The sequence below is a fragment of the Nerophis lumbriciformis genome, linkage group LG03 (assembly GCF_033978685.3).
Source record: "Nerophis lumbriciformis linkage group LG03, RoL_Nlum_v2.1, whole genome shotgun sequence".
In the NCBI taxonomy this organism is placed as follows: domain Eukaryota; kingdom Metazoa; phylum Chordata; class Actinopteri; order Syngnathiformes; family Syngnathidae; genus Nerophis; species Nerophis lumbriciformis.
In genome coordinates this window covers 15844818-15860421 of record NC_084550.2, presented here as the reverse complement: position 1 = coordinate 15860421, position 15604 = coordinate 15844818, and the positions used below count along the sequence as shown (strand labels likewise).

Genomic DNA, 15604 nt, shown 5'->3' with positions numbered 1-15604 from the left:
CATGTCATGTACGGATGTACCTTGTGGATGCCTCTGCTCCACATGCTGCAAGTTTTTGCTGTCGTCCAGCATTCTGTTTTTGTTTACTTTGTAGCCAGTTCAGTTTTACTTTCGTTTTGCATAGCCATCCCTATACTTCAATGCTTTTACCTTTCCCTTTTGTTCATTTTTGGTTTTAGCGTTACATACCTTTTTACTTTTTGCATATTGGGTTCACAACAAACCACCCTCGTCTCACCCGACACAATCCGACTTTTACAAAGCAGATTATAATTATTGATTTGCAAAAAATATTTTTGGGACCAATTAGGTGAAGTAACAAATTCCCACGGCACACCAGACAATATCCCACGGCACACTAGTGTGCCGCGGCACAGTGGTTGAAAAACACTGCTTTATTCCGCCGATAAAATCAAATTAATAACCATACAAAAAGCGCCAACAGTACTCCATTTACATTTTGTGACTTGAATATAAACCAAGTATTATTAATATTGTTATTATAAGTGCTAACGCAGACAAACTATTAAAACATTTTTTTTTTAATTATTTTTAATTTTTGTCCTGTCCAGCTACTCAGGCAAATCATATAGTTAATGTAGATGCCCATATTGGCTGTACAAATGTACTTTACAAAAGAGAAGTGTGGTATACTTCTCTTGTTGCCTTATTTGTATTAGACTTTATTACATGGATTTACCGTATATTATTATTTGGTGCAGCCGGGCCGGAGCAGGAGGGGATAGAAAGAGAAAAAAAAGGAAGACAGAGGGGGAAATTGCAGGGACAAGGGGGGGGGTTAGACAGAGAGACAAAAACCAACCACAGCAAACACAACAATAACAATAACAACAGAACAACATCAGCAAATAGGATATATACAAATATGATGGTAAAAGTGATAGCAAAGAAGCAGTTAGTGAAATAAATAATACAGAAATGACAATGAACATTATTACACTACAAATGTAGCAATACAAATACCCCCCCCAAAAATAGCACTATTGATAATGAATGATATCAATAATTACCTCTAATATCAACAATACAATAGTTTCAAATGCAACAATACATATAGGTCATGATAACTTGAAATACAAAATAAGGCAGGTAAATGGAGGGGAAGACGGAGAAGCCAGCTGTATTAACCTTGTAGATTGTTATAGTAATAATAGGCTAAGCTTTGTCAGTGTGCCATGTGTTACCCAGTTTACCCTAGGGCAACAACGTTAATATATGTTTGATGAAACGTGATTATATATATGTATATGTACAGTATTTATATATGTATCTATGTTTGCAGACAAACTATTTAAAGTGGTGCCGTGATCACTATGTAAACAATAAAAAAATAATAAAAATATGTATTTTAGTTCATTTGAAAAAAATCATGACAATATGTCACTTCACTTCTGTTTGTGTTTCCTAGTTTTGTGTTTGTTTCCTGCCAGCGCTCCTATTTGGTTTCCATTTCCCGCATATGTCTCCTCTGAGCGCTCGTTTTTCCTCACTTGTCCCTGATTGGCAGCCCGGCGCACCTGGTTGCAGTTGCCAATCAGGCTGCTGCTTATGCCTGCCTCGCCTGTTCCTCAGTGCTCGAGAATAGACTAGTATTTTATACTAGTAGTAGACTAATAGTTTATATTAAAATCCTCTTACCTGCGCATCGATTTCCTGTTTCCTGCATTTTGTTGTCACAACCACTGCAGCCATGCGGGTTCCCGGCAGATGTTCGCTGTAAGCAACAAGTTACGTTGGTGTATATCTTGCTTCTGGTGCCTATGCCTGTTTATCTGTTGATTCCTGTGCTAAGCTTCGCCTTAGCTCCCCATCGGCACGCTTGTTTGTACTTTAGTATTTTTGAATGATTTATGAGAATAAATCATTGTCTTACCTGCACCTTGCCACCGGAGTTCCTGCTGCATCTTGGGCAGTAAAATGTTGTGGTTTAACAGAGGGGAGATGACGGCAAAGACACCAGGGCGCGGTAATGTAGAATAATTAATTATATATATATATATATATATATATATATATATATATATATATATATATATATATATATATATATATATATATATATAATAATAATAATAATAATAATAATAATAATAATAATAATAAACATTACTAACAATAACTAAACTAAGGAAATGGAGTGTGACAAAACCCAGGAAAGTGTGTGGCTATGTGTAAGGTTAACTGAGTGTGTGTTACCAAGTGTTGATGAGAGCGAAGGAACGAGGCAGTCCGTGGGGCAGGCAGGTGATCCAGGGCAGGAGAGGAGTGACAAGGTCTCTGTCCGGGCGAGGGTCAAGGATCGAGGAAGGCAGTCCAAAGTCCACAGGAGAAAACAACGGAAGAATCACCAAGGGCAAAACTCGGAAGGGCACTGAGGGAGGACAAACAAGGACGTCAGGTACGGAGGGAAAACGTCATCAAGCTAGAGTAGGTTTACGGTCCACCATTGAGAACTAAGTTCCCGCCAGGATCCTTGGGTGCACTGGTCCTTTTATTCAGCTCCCTCTCATCAGGTCCAGGTGCGCTGATTGCATGGGGGCGTGTCTTGCGGAACTCACAGCGGAGCTTCGTAACATAAAATGCGACCCAAGCGTAACACTTACCTGCGCGTCAATCTCCTGTTTCCTGCATCTTGGGGTCACAACCACTGCAGCCATGCGGGCTCCTGACAAAAAAACCTGATTGGTCTCTGGGGCCACCACTTGAAAATAATTTTTATATCAGGTCTGATGGTCAATGTACTGATAAGAGGACAAAGGGGGTACATGGGTCACACAATCCAATCCCCCGTCCCCCACATGTGCCTCGCCTCAGGTCAATATCCCAACATTGGGTTGCTGTGTTTGCTAACCCAGTTTTCCTGCACCATGTCATCAATAACAACACTTCAAAATCAACACCACCCCCGGCCCACGAGCAGACCATCATTGGTTTTTTGATTGATTGAGACTTTTATTAGTAGATTGCACAGTACAGTACATATTCCGTACAATTGACCACTAAATGGTAACATAAGTTTTTCAACTTGTTTAAGTCGGGGTCCACGTTAATCAATTCATGGTCCAGCCCTTTATCCTTTTGCAGACCATGACCGCAAGATGGAAGGATGCCACTTTGTGACTTGAATACGAGGGGTTAGATAGGTTTCCATTAGCAGTGATCAGGGGCCTCGAGTACACACAAAAACCTGGCGTACGCCTTTTTTTAATGGCAAAGATGAGATGTATCAAGAGTGAACTTGAGTGTGCACATTTGTACAGGCTGTGGGTACTTTGGCCACACACACAGAGGTGGTTGTTTGGGTTTTGCCAACATTTGTAATGTAAATGTAATGTAAATAAGATCAAAGCAAGGACACAAATTCACTTTTTTGCCAATGCATTTTATATTAATATTTGTGGACGTCTATTAATTTATGTGGACGATCAATTTGCCACCTGTTGCTGTCACAAAGTGTTCCTGGGAATCCAGCACAGATTGGCAGCCAGTGGTTGCTGCAAACTAATAGCACCGGAGGAATGACCCGATGTTGTGTCACGTACAGCTACTACCGCAAGAAGCTCTCCCGGGTCGTAATAATAAATTGAGTAAAGAGTCAAAGTTAGAGATGACCGATAATGACTTTTTTGCCTATATCCGATATTGTCCAACTCTTAATTACCGATTCCGATATCAACCGATGACGATACATACAGTCGTGGAATTAACACATTATTATGCCTAATTTTGTTGTGATGCCCCGCTGGATGCATTAAACAATGTAACAAGGTTTTCCAAAATAAATCAACTCAAGTTATGGAAACTAATGCCAACATGGCACTGCCATATTTATTATTGAAGTCACAAAGTGCATTATTTTTTTTAACATGCCTCAAAACAGCAGCTTGGAATTTGGGACATGCTCTCCCTGAGAGAGCATGAGGAGGTTGAGGTGGGCGAGGTTGGGGGGGGGGTGTTGAGGTGTGGGGTGGTAGGGGGTAGCGGGGGGTGTATATTATAGCGTCCCGGAAGAGTTAGTGCTGCAAGGGGTTCTGGGTATTTGTTCTGTTGTGTTTATGTTGTGTTACGGTGCGGATGTTCTCCCGAAATGTGTTTGTCATTCTTGTTTGGTGTGGGTTCACAGTGTGGCGCATATTTGTAACAGTGTTAAAGTTGTTTATACGGCCACCCTCAGTGTGACATGTATGGCTGTTGACCAAGTATGCGTGGCATTCACTTGTGTGTGTGAAAAGCCGTAGATATTATGTGATTGGGCCGGCACGCAAACGCAGTGCCTTTAAGGTTTATTGGCGCGCTGTACTTCTCCCTACGTCCGTGTACCACTCCGTACAGCGGCGTTTTAAAAAGTCATAAATTTTACTTTTTGAAACCGATACCGATAATTTACGATATCACATTTTAAAGGATTTATCGGCCGATAATATCGGCAGTCCGATATTATCGGACATCTCTAGTCAAAGTCTTTCGTATCCTTTCTGAAATGCTGGCTTAATTCACTGTAAAAGATGGCAAACCAAATATGACATAATTTTCACAGTAACACTCTAATCTGGCTGTGAGCAGGCTACTTTATGAACACATTTTGTCGTAAGTTATATAAATTATATTTATATTGGGTGTAGGGTTGTACGCTATACCGGTATTAATATAGTACTAATGAATCATATATGTGCTTGGATTAGTGCGTGCACACTAGTGTTGTTCCCATACCAATATTTTGGTACCGGTACCAAAATGTCGATACTTTTCGGTACTTTTCAATACTTTTCTAGATAAAGGGGACGACAAAAAAATGCATTATTGGCTTAATTTTAACAAACAATCTTAGGGTACATTAAACATATGTTTCTTATTGCAAGTTTTACCTTAATAAAATAGTGAACATACAAGACAATTTGTCTTTTAGTAGTAAGTAAGCAAACAAAGGCTCCTAATTAGTCTGCCGACATATGCAGTAACATATTGTGTCATTTTCCATTCTATTATTTTGTCTAAATTATTAAGGACAAGTGGTAGAAAATGAATTATTAATCTACTTGTTCATTTACTGTTAATATCTGCTTACTTTCTCTTTTAACATGTTCTATCTACACCTCTGTTAAAATGTAATAATCACTTATTCTTCTGTTGTTTGATACTTTACATTAGTTTTGGATGATACCACAAATGTGGGTATCAATCCGATACCAAGTCGTTACAGGATCAATAGTACACATACAATGTGTCCAGCAACGTATTTCCTGAGTTTATAAACACGAAAGAAAATGTTGTGATGCCAAAAAATATCGATGTAATCATAGGAGTATCGACTAGATACGCTCCTGTACTTGGTATCATTACAGTGGATGTTAGGCGGAGATCCACCAAAGGCGTTTGTTTATATTTTTCTGCCGGTGAGCTGCGGTGTGTAGTGAAGCATGTTTAGCTATTCCTCGTCCTGCAGGGATGATACTTGTAAGAAACTTACTTTATTCGTCGCCATGGAGACGAGGATTAGTGATTTAGAAGTAGCTACAACACTGCAGACTGCGGATGGACGTTAGCCGCTAGCTAGCTACCCAAGTCTTAAAGAACCACTTCCTGAGGGCGTTTCAGTGTTATAATTTCACCTTTCCCGTTAGTTTTTATGCCAGAATGCGTCCATTCTCCCTTTTCTGTCTACACACTGTGTCTGCTTGTAAGTACTCTGTGTGTGTGCGCTGCCGAACATGCTCCTCTGCTCGTAAAATCAGCAATGTCACGACATGACGACGACGGGGATGTGGGGGACCGGTACTTTTTTAGAGGTGGTGTAGTACAGAATATGATTGATTAGTATCGCGGTACTATACTAATACCGTCAAACCATACAACCCTAGTGCGCACACTTTCATACATCTGATATTTTCTTACGTACGCTTGTTTTCTGGATTTGAACGTACGCCAATTTTTTAGTAGGAAATCCTCGCAACATGAGACCCCAAGTCACAAAATGGAGGTTATGAAACTTATATTTGTTCAGTTTTCATCATAACAATGCTTTGTATTGTCCTGGTCCGGGTGAATATGTTTGGGTGTGCAATACTGGCTTGTGTTTACTGCAACGTCTCCTCCGCACCTCTCACCTCCGCCACTCGGCGGCTGTCCACCCATCTCGCTGGCGTCCACAAGATGCTCGGTGAGGCGCGTCCACTGTCTGTCAGCCTCTTAGCGTTTTGACAGCCGGCCCCCCGATTGAGAGCTATTTTAGGACGCCGTCGCCAGCGCTCCCCGTCCCCCGCCTGTCGGCTTGTTGATGCCATCAATATGACGAGAGGGCTCCGCGCCGACGATCCACATCGTTTCGGTTTGGCTCATTCAGGTGCGTGCTGAGTATTCATCGGCAAACATTGCACACAATTAAACCTAAGGTGCAGCGTTGTTGTCATATAGTGTTATTAAACACCTTTACATAATGTTACTAAAGAGTGTCCATTGTGTATTTTACATCAATAAGATAGAAGGTTTTGTGTTAATACATTCACACAATAAACTACAGATGTATATCCACAGCAAACATTGCACACAATTAAACCTAAGGTGCAGCGTTGTATTAAACACGTATTAAACGCCTTTACATAACGCTACTAAATAATGTTCATTGTGTATTTTACATAAATAAAATAGAAGGTTTCGTGTCAAAACATTCACACAATAAACGACACAGCAAACATCGCACACAATTAAACCTAAGGTGCAGCGTTTTTGCCGTATAGTGGTCAAATTTAACGCTATATGTATTAAACACATATTAAACGCCTTTAGATAACATTACTAAATAGTGTCCATTGTGTGTTTTACATCAATAAGATAAGAGGTTTTGTGTGAATACATGCACACAATAAAACCTAAGGTGCAGCGTTAGCGCTACATGTATTAAACACGTATTAAACGCCTTTACATAACGCTACTAAATAATGTTCATTGTATATTTTACATAGATAAATCAAAACATTCACACAAACGACACAGCAAACATTGCACACAATTAAACCTAAGGTGCAGCGTTTTTGCCGTATAGTGGTCAAATTTAACGCTATATGTATTAAACACATATTAAACGCCTTTAGATAACATTACTAAATAGTGTCCATTGTGTGTTTTACATCAATAAAATAGGTTTTGTGTTAATACATGCACACAATAAACTACAGATGTTTACGCATATCCACAGCAAACATTGCACACAATTAAACCTAAGATGCAGCGTTAGCGCTACATATATTAAACATGTATTAAACGCCTTTACATAATGTTACTAAATAGTGTCCATTGTGTATTTTACATCAATAAGATAGAAGGTTTCGTGTTAATACATTCACACAATAAACTACAGATGTTTACACATATCCACAGCAAACATTGCACACAATTAAACCTAAGGTGCAGCGTTGTTGTCATATAGTGGTCAAATTTAGCGCTACATGTATTAAAAACTTATTAAACGCCTTTACATAACGCTACTAAATAATGTTCATTGTGTATTTTACATAAATAAAATAGAAGGTTTCATGTCAAAACATTCACACAATAAACGACACAGCAAACATTGCACACAATTAAACCTAAGGTGCAGCGTTGTTGTCATATAGTGGTCAAATTTAGCGCTACATGTATTAAACACGTATTAAACGCCTTTACATAACGCTACTAAATAATGTTCATTGTATATTTTACATAGATAAATCAAAACATTCACACAAACGACACAGCAAACATTGCACACAATTAAACCTAAGGTGCAGCGTTTTTGCCATATAGTGGTCAAATTTAACGATATATGTATTAAACACATATTAAACGCCTTTAGATAACATTACTAAATAGTGTCCATTGTGTGTTTTACATCAATAAAATAGGTTTCGTGTTAATACATGCACACAATAAACTACAGACGTTTACGCATATCCACAGCAAACATTGCACACAATTAAACCTAAGGTGCAGCGTTAGCGCTACATATATTAAACATGTATTAAACGCCTTTACATAATGTTACTAAATAGTGTCCATTGTGTATTTTACATCAATAAGATAGAAGGTTTCGTGTTAATACATTCACACAATAAACTACAGATGTTTACACATATCCACAGCAAACATTGCACACAATTAAACCTAAGGTGCAGCGTTGTTGTCATATAGTGGTCAAATTTAGCGCTACATGTATTAAACACGTATTAAACGCCTTTACATAACACTACTAAATAATGTTCATTGTATATTTTACATAGATAAATCAAAACATTCACACAAACGACACAGCAAACATTGCACACAATTAAACCTAAGGTGCAGCGTTTTTGCCGTATAGTGGTCAAATTTAACGCTATATGTATTAAACACATATTAAACGCCTTTAGATAACATTACTAAATAGTGTCCATTGTGTGTTTTACATCAATAAAATAGGTTTTGTGTTAATACATGCACACAATAAACTACAGATGTTTACGCATATCCACAGCAAACATTGCACACAATTAAACCTAAGGTGCAGCGTTAGCGCTACATATATTAAACATGTATTAAACGCCTTTACATAATGTTACTAAATAGTGTCCATTGTGTATTTTACATCAATAAGATAGAAGGTTTCGTGTTAATACATTCACACAATAAACTACAGATGTTTACACATATCCACAGCAAACATTGCACACAATTAAACCTAAGGTGCAGCGTTGTTGTCATATAGTGGTAAAATTTAGCGCTACATGTATTAAACACGTACTAAATGCCTTTATATAACTCGACTAAATAATGTTCATTGTATATTATACATAGAAAAATCAAAACATTCACACAAACGACACAGCAAACATTGCACACAATTAAACCTAAGGAGCAGCGTTTTTGCCATATAGTAGTCAAATTTAACGCTATATGTATTAAACACATATTAAATGCCTTTTAGATAACATTACTAAATAGTGTCCATTGTGTGTTTTACATCAATAAAATAGGTTTTGTGTTAATACATGCACACAATAAACTACAGACGTTTACGCATATCCACAGCAAACATTGCACACAATTAAACCTAAGGTGCAGCGTTAGCGCTACATATATTAAACATGTATTAAATGCCTTTACATAATGTTACTAAATAGTGTCCATTGTGTATTTTACATCAATAAGATAGAAGGTTTCGTGTTAATACATTCACACAATAAACTACAGATGTTTACACATATCCACAGCAAACATTGCACACAATTAAACCTAAGGTGCAGCGTTGTTGTCATATAGTGGTCAAATTTAGCGCTACATGTATTAAACACGTATTAAACGCCTTTACATAACTCGACTAAATAATGTTCATTGTATATTTTACATACCGGTAGATAAATCAAAACATTCACACAAACGACACAGCAAACATTGCACACAATTAAACCTAAGGTGCAGCACTTTTGCAATATAGTAGTCAAATTTAACGCTATATGTATTAAACACATATTAAACGCCTTTACATAACATTACTAAATAGTGTCCATTGTGTGTTTTACATCAATAAAATAGGTTTCATGTTAATACATGCACACAATAAACTACAGATGTTTACGCATATCCACAGCAAACATTGCACACAATTAAACCTAAGGTGCAGCGTTAGCGCTACATATATTAAACATGTATTAAACGCCTTTACATAATGTTACTAAATAGTGTCCATTGTGTTCTTTAACACGTCCACACAGTGTGCCTCGTCCACATGTCTCACACGGATGGTCTCTGGACATTTCATTTGTCTCACCTGTGTCAAAAATGATGCGAGCGAGCCCGTGCGATGCCATGACAACTACAGGGCTGATACGTATCATGATGCTCGAATCATGATACCATACAGTATTGCCATATTAAAGATTGTTGACTGATAAAAATGTACAAAACCCAAAACCAGTGAAGTGAAAAAGTTGGCACAGGGGCATTTTTACCACTGTGTTACATGGCCTTTCCTTTTAAACCTACTCAGTGGCCTAGTGGTTAGAGTGTCCGCCCTGAGATCGGTAGGTTGTGAGTTCAAACCCCGGCCGAGTCATACCAAAGACTATAAAAATGAGACCCATTACTTCCATGCTTGACACTCAGCATCAAGGGTTGGAATTGGGGGTTAAATCACCAAAAATGATTCCCGGGCGCGGCCACCGCTGCTGCTCACTGCTCTTTTCACCTCCCAGGGGGTGATCAAGGGTGATGGGTCAAATGCAGAGAATAATTTCGCCACACCTAGTGTGTGTGTGACAATAATTGGTACTTTAACGTTGTACTTTAACTTTAACAACACTCAGTAAACGTTTGGTAACTAAGGAGACCAATTTTTGAAGCTTCTCAGGTGGAATTCTTTCCCATTCTTGCTTGATGTACAGCTTAAGTTGTTCAACAGTCCGGGGTCTCCGCTGTGGTATTTTGGACTTCATATCATCTGGACTACAGGCAGGCCAGTCTAGTACCCGCACTCTCTTACTATGAAGCCACATTGTTGTAACGCGTGGCTTGGCATTGTCTTGCTGAAATAAGCAGGGGCGTCCATGATAACTGTCATGATCCGTGGTCCGGATCATGTTTATGTATTTTCTGTTAGTTTTGGACTCCTTTAGTTCCTGTTTGTGACACCTGAGTTTGGTTTGGTTGCCATGGCTGCTTATTGTTTTCACCTGCCTCTGGTGTTCGGGACGCTCACCCGTCTCTAATCCGAGGCATTATTTAAGCCTGCCTTTGCCAGTCAGTCGGCCTGGCGTCATTGTTCGCTTCATGCCTTGTCTACGTAAGTCTTGTATGTTTCATGCCCCAGTTTCGTGAGGTTCCATGTCCATAGTTCCATGTTTCCTGCGCTAAGTTTTTGCCTTAGCTTCCGCGTGCGATAGGCACGCTTGCCTTTGTTTTGTAAGTTGGATGATTTATCAAGATTAAATCATGTTCCTACCTGCAAGTCCTGTTCTGAGTCGTCCGTTTGCATCCCGGGAGAACGAACCGCGCAGTAAGCTGCAACCCCGCCGTGACAATAACGTTACTTAGATGGCAACATATGTTGCTCCAAAACCTGAATGTACCTTTCAGCATGCACGGTGCCTTCAAAGATGTGTAAGTTACCCATGCCATGGGCACTAATATTATAATAATAATAATATATTTTATTTGTAAAAAGCACTTTACATTGAGCAAACAACCTCAAAGTGCTACAGTGTATTGAAAAAATAAAAATAATAATAATAAAAAGATAATACAAAATAAAATAAAAAAATAAAAACTAGAACAGCATCATAGCCAGAACTAGTATGCATATATCAATAAAAAGGCTTTTTTTAAAAGAAGGGTTTTTAAGTCTTTTTTAAAAGCATCCACAGTCTGTGGTGCCCTCAGGTGGTCAGGGAGAGCATTCCACAGACTGGGAGCGGCGAAGCAGAAAGCCCAATCTCCCATAGTTCGTAGCTTTGTCCTCTGAGGTTGGAGGAGGTTAGCCTGTCCAAAGCGGAGGATTTGGGGGTTAGTAGTTCTTTGAGGTAGAGGGGGGCATTTCTGGTGGGTTAGTAGGGAGACTGAATTCAATCCTGAGTGGAACAGGAAGCCAGTGAAGGGATTTGAGAATTGGTGTGATGTGGTCGTATTTCCGCACTCTCATCAGGATCCTAGCAGCAGTAGCACTAATACACCCCCATACCATCACATATATTGGCTTTTCAACTTTGCGCCTATAACAATCCGGATGGTTCTTTCCCTCCTTGTTCCGGAAGACACGACGTCCACAGTTTCCAAAAACAATTTGAAATGTGGACTCGTCAGACCACAAAACGCTTTTCCACTTTGCATCAGTCCATCTTAGATGAGCTCGGGCCCAGCGTAGCCGGCGGCATTTCTGGGTGTTGTTGATAAATGACTTTCGCTTTGCATAGTAGAGTTTTAACTTGTACTTACAGGTGTAGCGACGAACTGTAGTTACTGACGGTGGTTTTCTGAAGTGTTCCTGAGCCCATGTGGTGATATCCTTTACACACTGATGTCGCTTTTTGAGGGATCGAAGGTCACGGGCATTGGTTTTCGGCCTTGCTTACGTGCAGTGATTTCTCCAGATTTTTTGGGAAAAGTGTATTGCAACTGAGTACCCCTACAATATATTTATATTATAATTGAAATCACTTGGTTAAGGACACACTGAGAAGTAAACAATAGAAAGTCAAAGAAATACACAGTCAAGGAAATGGAATTGCTTAGCATGTTTTTGTCATGTTTTATGCACACGAATGTGAAGTATGACCTCATCTGAAGGCCAATTTATTTTGCACCTTTTTCATGCACCAATTTGTTTGTCTTTGCAGGACCTGCACACCATCTACTGCCACCTCTATCACATGGACGTCCTCTCTCACCTCAGGGAGCACCAACTCAGGTTTGTCAAACACGCTTTAGAACAGATAAGAAGACACTAGAGATGGCAGCAAGTCAACTATGCTAACTACTAGAGATTATCATCCAGGCCGATTATTATTGCTATTTTGACGTATATCAACATCAGCCTTTTTTTTAATCTGTATCGGCCTCTTTTTTATTTATTTTTTAACTACAACTACATCAGCAGGCACAATATATATATATATATATATATATATATATATATATATATATATATATATATATATATATATATATATATATGATACCATTATTTAGTATTACAAATATAATGATTAGTAAAGCCCGTTTGCCATGAATGAGAAACGTTCTTTTTTTCCCATTTAGTACATTTAAGAATAAGAAATACTTTCACTGTCAATAATTTTCCCCAAATATGTTTTGATATCTGGCCGAGCATTTATGTGAGTTATTTTGAGAATTTTCCTCCGTGGTCATGCCCCCAGTACGTCTCCTATGCTTACCTGTCAAAACTTCAATTTTTTTGCTGGGAAATCCAGTTTTTGTCCTTCTTTTTCCGGTGTCCCGTTTTGTTTGTTTATAGCTAACGCGACCGAGATGGATGGACATAAAGACGACAGATAAATATCTTGACAAATGTGAGACTATTATATAAGTAAAGAAGCGCAGGCAGCAGCTCACACATTCTCATTCTTTCTGTAACATCCAGGAAGAAATTATGTCAGCCAGCTTGAAAAATGTCTCAACTATAATCTACGTGAAGGAGCCCAGTTTTTATTTAAATGTTCACAATATTTCAGAGTTCCTCACGAGGAAACCTTACAATGTATTTGCGTACGTTGCTTCCTCGCAGTCCCACTGTCAGACAGGGCACAGGAGCCCAGCGTGCGGGTTTTAACAAGGTTTTAATAATCATGTTTTAGCACAAGTTTTCTCTCCAGCACGACTTTTCAGCCACGTCCGTATCCTCTCTCCCCTCCTGCTCCCGGCCGCTTACTGTTTAAGACAACAGATGATTAGATTAACACGTACCACCTGGGGCGGTATAGCTCGGTTGGTAGAGCGGCCGTGCCAGCAACTTCAGGGTTGCAGGTTCGATCCCCGCTTCTGCCATCCTAGTCACTGCCGTTGTGTCCTTGGGCAAGACACTTTACCCACCTGCTCCCAGTGCCACACACACTGGTTTAAAAATGTAACTTAGATATTGGATCTCACAATGTAAAGCGCTTTGAGTCACTTGAGAAAAGCGCTACATAAATATAATTCACTTCACCTGTGAAATCTAATCACCTGCCAGATGTGTCCCGCCGTCAGCACTGCCACGCCCCCGTCTGATGGTGCTCTGTCCTCACCACTATGGACAGAGGCGGTGACCTTTGCTCCTGCAGGCAGTGCTGGCCACACCTCCCCCCACAGTATTAAAGCCTTAAACTGTTATAAAATTGTGTAAAATTAAGTAGATGGGGAGTTATTGTCGTGTAGAGAACTCGCATATTTTTACCAATTTTCCAAGGACATTTTCTATATTTTGAAATGTTGATGCTCCTCTTAGACCAGCGTTTCTCAAAGTGTGGGGCGCGCCCCACTGGTGGGGAATAGAGACATGACAGGTGGGGCGCGAGGAACAGGAGGAAATTTCACTTTAATTTTTTTTTTTAATTATTATATTCTTAGATTATTTTTTTTACTATGCTTTCATTTTCTATACACACTGTAAATCACTTTGTGATTCTGTCTGTGAAATCCGCTATATAAATAAATGGAAATTACCGGTACTTATTTTTACTGTAGGCTTTATATTTCTCAGTATGAGCGAAAGTTTGACAGACATAGCAACAGTAACTAATGGGGGCGGGGCTAAGCGGAACAAACTTTCGCGCGGATGGGTAGCAGGTTAATGTGTGGATCACAATTACACAAATATATAAATTTGTGACTCGCACCTCAAAGGTCGTCGAGCCAGAGCCAGTGCCTGCAGAGAAACAAAAATCTGACGGGCACACACTGTGTCATTCACCGGGAAGCACTCGCGTCAAGGCAGCTCAGCCCCGAACTCAATGAGGTTTTAACAGATGTTGTGAGCGCGGTAAATTTGATCAAAACACGACCACTGAAAGCGCGACTGTTCTCTGCACTGTGTGAGGAAATATGAGCTGATCATACAGCCGTGCTGTTTCACAGTGAAGCAAGGTGGCTCTCCTGGGGGAAAGTGCTGTCACTTGCCCTGTCTTGCCAAATGCATAGCTCCTCCTTTTTTTTTTGCAAAGATTGCAAAGTGGCACTTTTGTTGTATTTATTATTGAACTTGATGCAAGTTATTTGATTTATTATTGAACTTGATGCAAGTTATAACACTTTTTTTGATTTATTATTGAACTTGATGCAAGTTATAACACTTTTGTTTTATTTATTATTGAACTTGATGCAAGTTATAACACTTTTTTTTATTTATTATTGAACTTGATGCAAGTTATAACACTTTTTTTGATTTATTATTGAACTTGATGCAAGTTATAACACTTGTTTTATTTATTATTGAACTTGATGCAAGTTATAGCACTTTTTTTGATTTATTATTGAACTTGATGCAAGTTATTTGATTTATTATTGAACTTGATGCAAGTTATAACACTTTTATTTGATTTATTATTGAACTTGATGCAAGTTATAACACTTTTTTTATTATTGAACTTGATGCAAGTTATAACACTTTTGTTTTATTTATTATTGAACTTGATGCAAGTTATAACACTTTTTTTGATTTATTATTGAACTTGATGCAAGTTATTTGATTTATTATTGAACTTGATGCAAGTTATAACACTTTTTTGATTTATTATTGAACTTGATGCAAGTTATAACACTTTTTTTGATTTATTATTGAACTTGATGCAAGTTATAACACTTTTTTTGATTTATTATTGAACGTGATGCAAGTTATAACACTTTTTTTATTTTTTATTATTGAACTTGATGCAAGTTATAACAGTTTTTTTTTATTTATTATTGAACTTGATGGAAGTTATTTTATTTATTATTGAACTTGATGCAAGTTATTTTATTTATTATTGAACTTGATGCAAGTTATACCACAGCTGCACAGTTATTTTATTTATTATTGAACTTAATGTTGTTGAGTTTGAATGTATACAACTTGATGTTCAATAAATTTGAAAATGTTAAAGCTTGG

The 15604-nt window shown here is 38.5% G+C and overlaps 1 protein-coding gene across 3 annotated transcripts in view; it reads left to right on the top strand.

The window, feature by feature from the left end:
• rapgef6 (Rap guanine nucleotide exchange factor (GEF) 6) overlaps positions 1-15604 on the top strand; it is a 309254-nt gene that overhangs the window by 55665 nt on the left and 237985 nt on the right. For all 3 annotated transcript variants that reach the window (XM_061934173.1, XM_061934172.1, XM_061934171.1), the window contains exon 2: positions 12360-12430. In XM_061934173.1, the coding sequence (XP_061790157.1) occupies positions 12360-12430 (71 nt within the window). The remainder of the gene's footprint in view (positions 1-12359; positions 12431-15604) is intronic.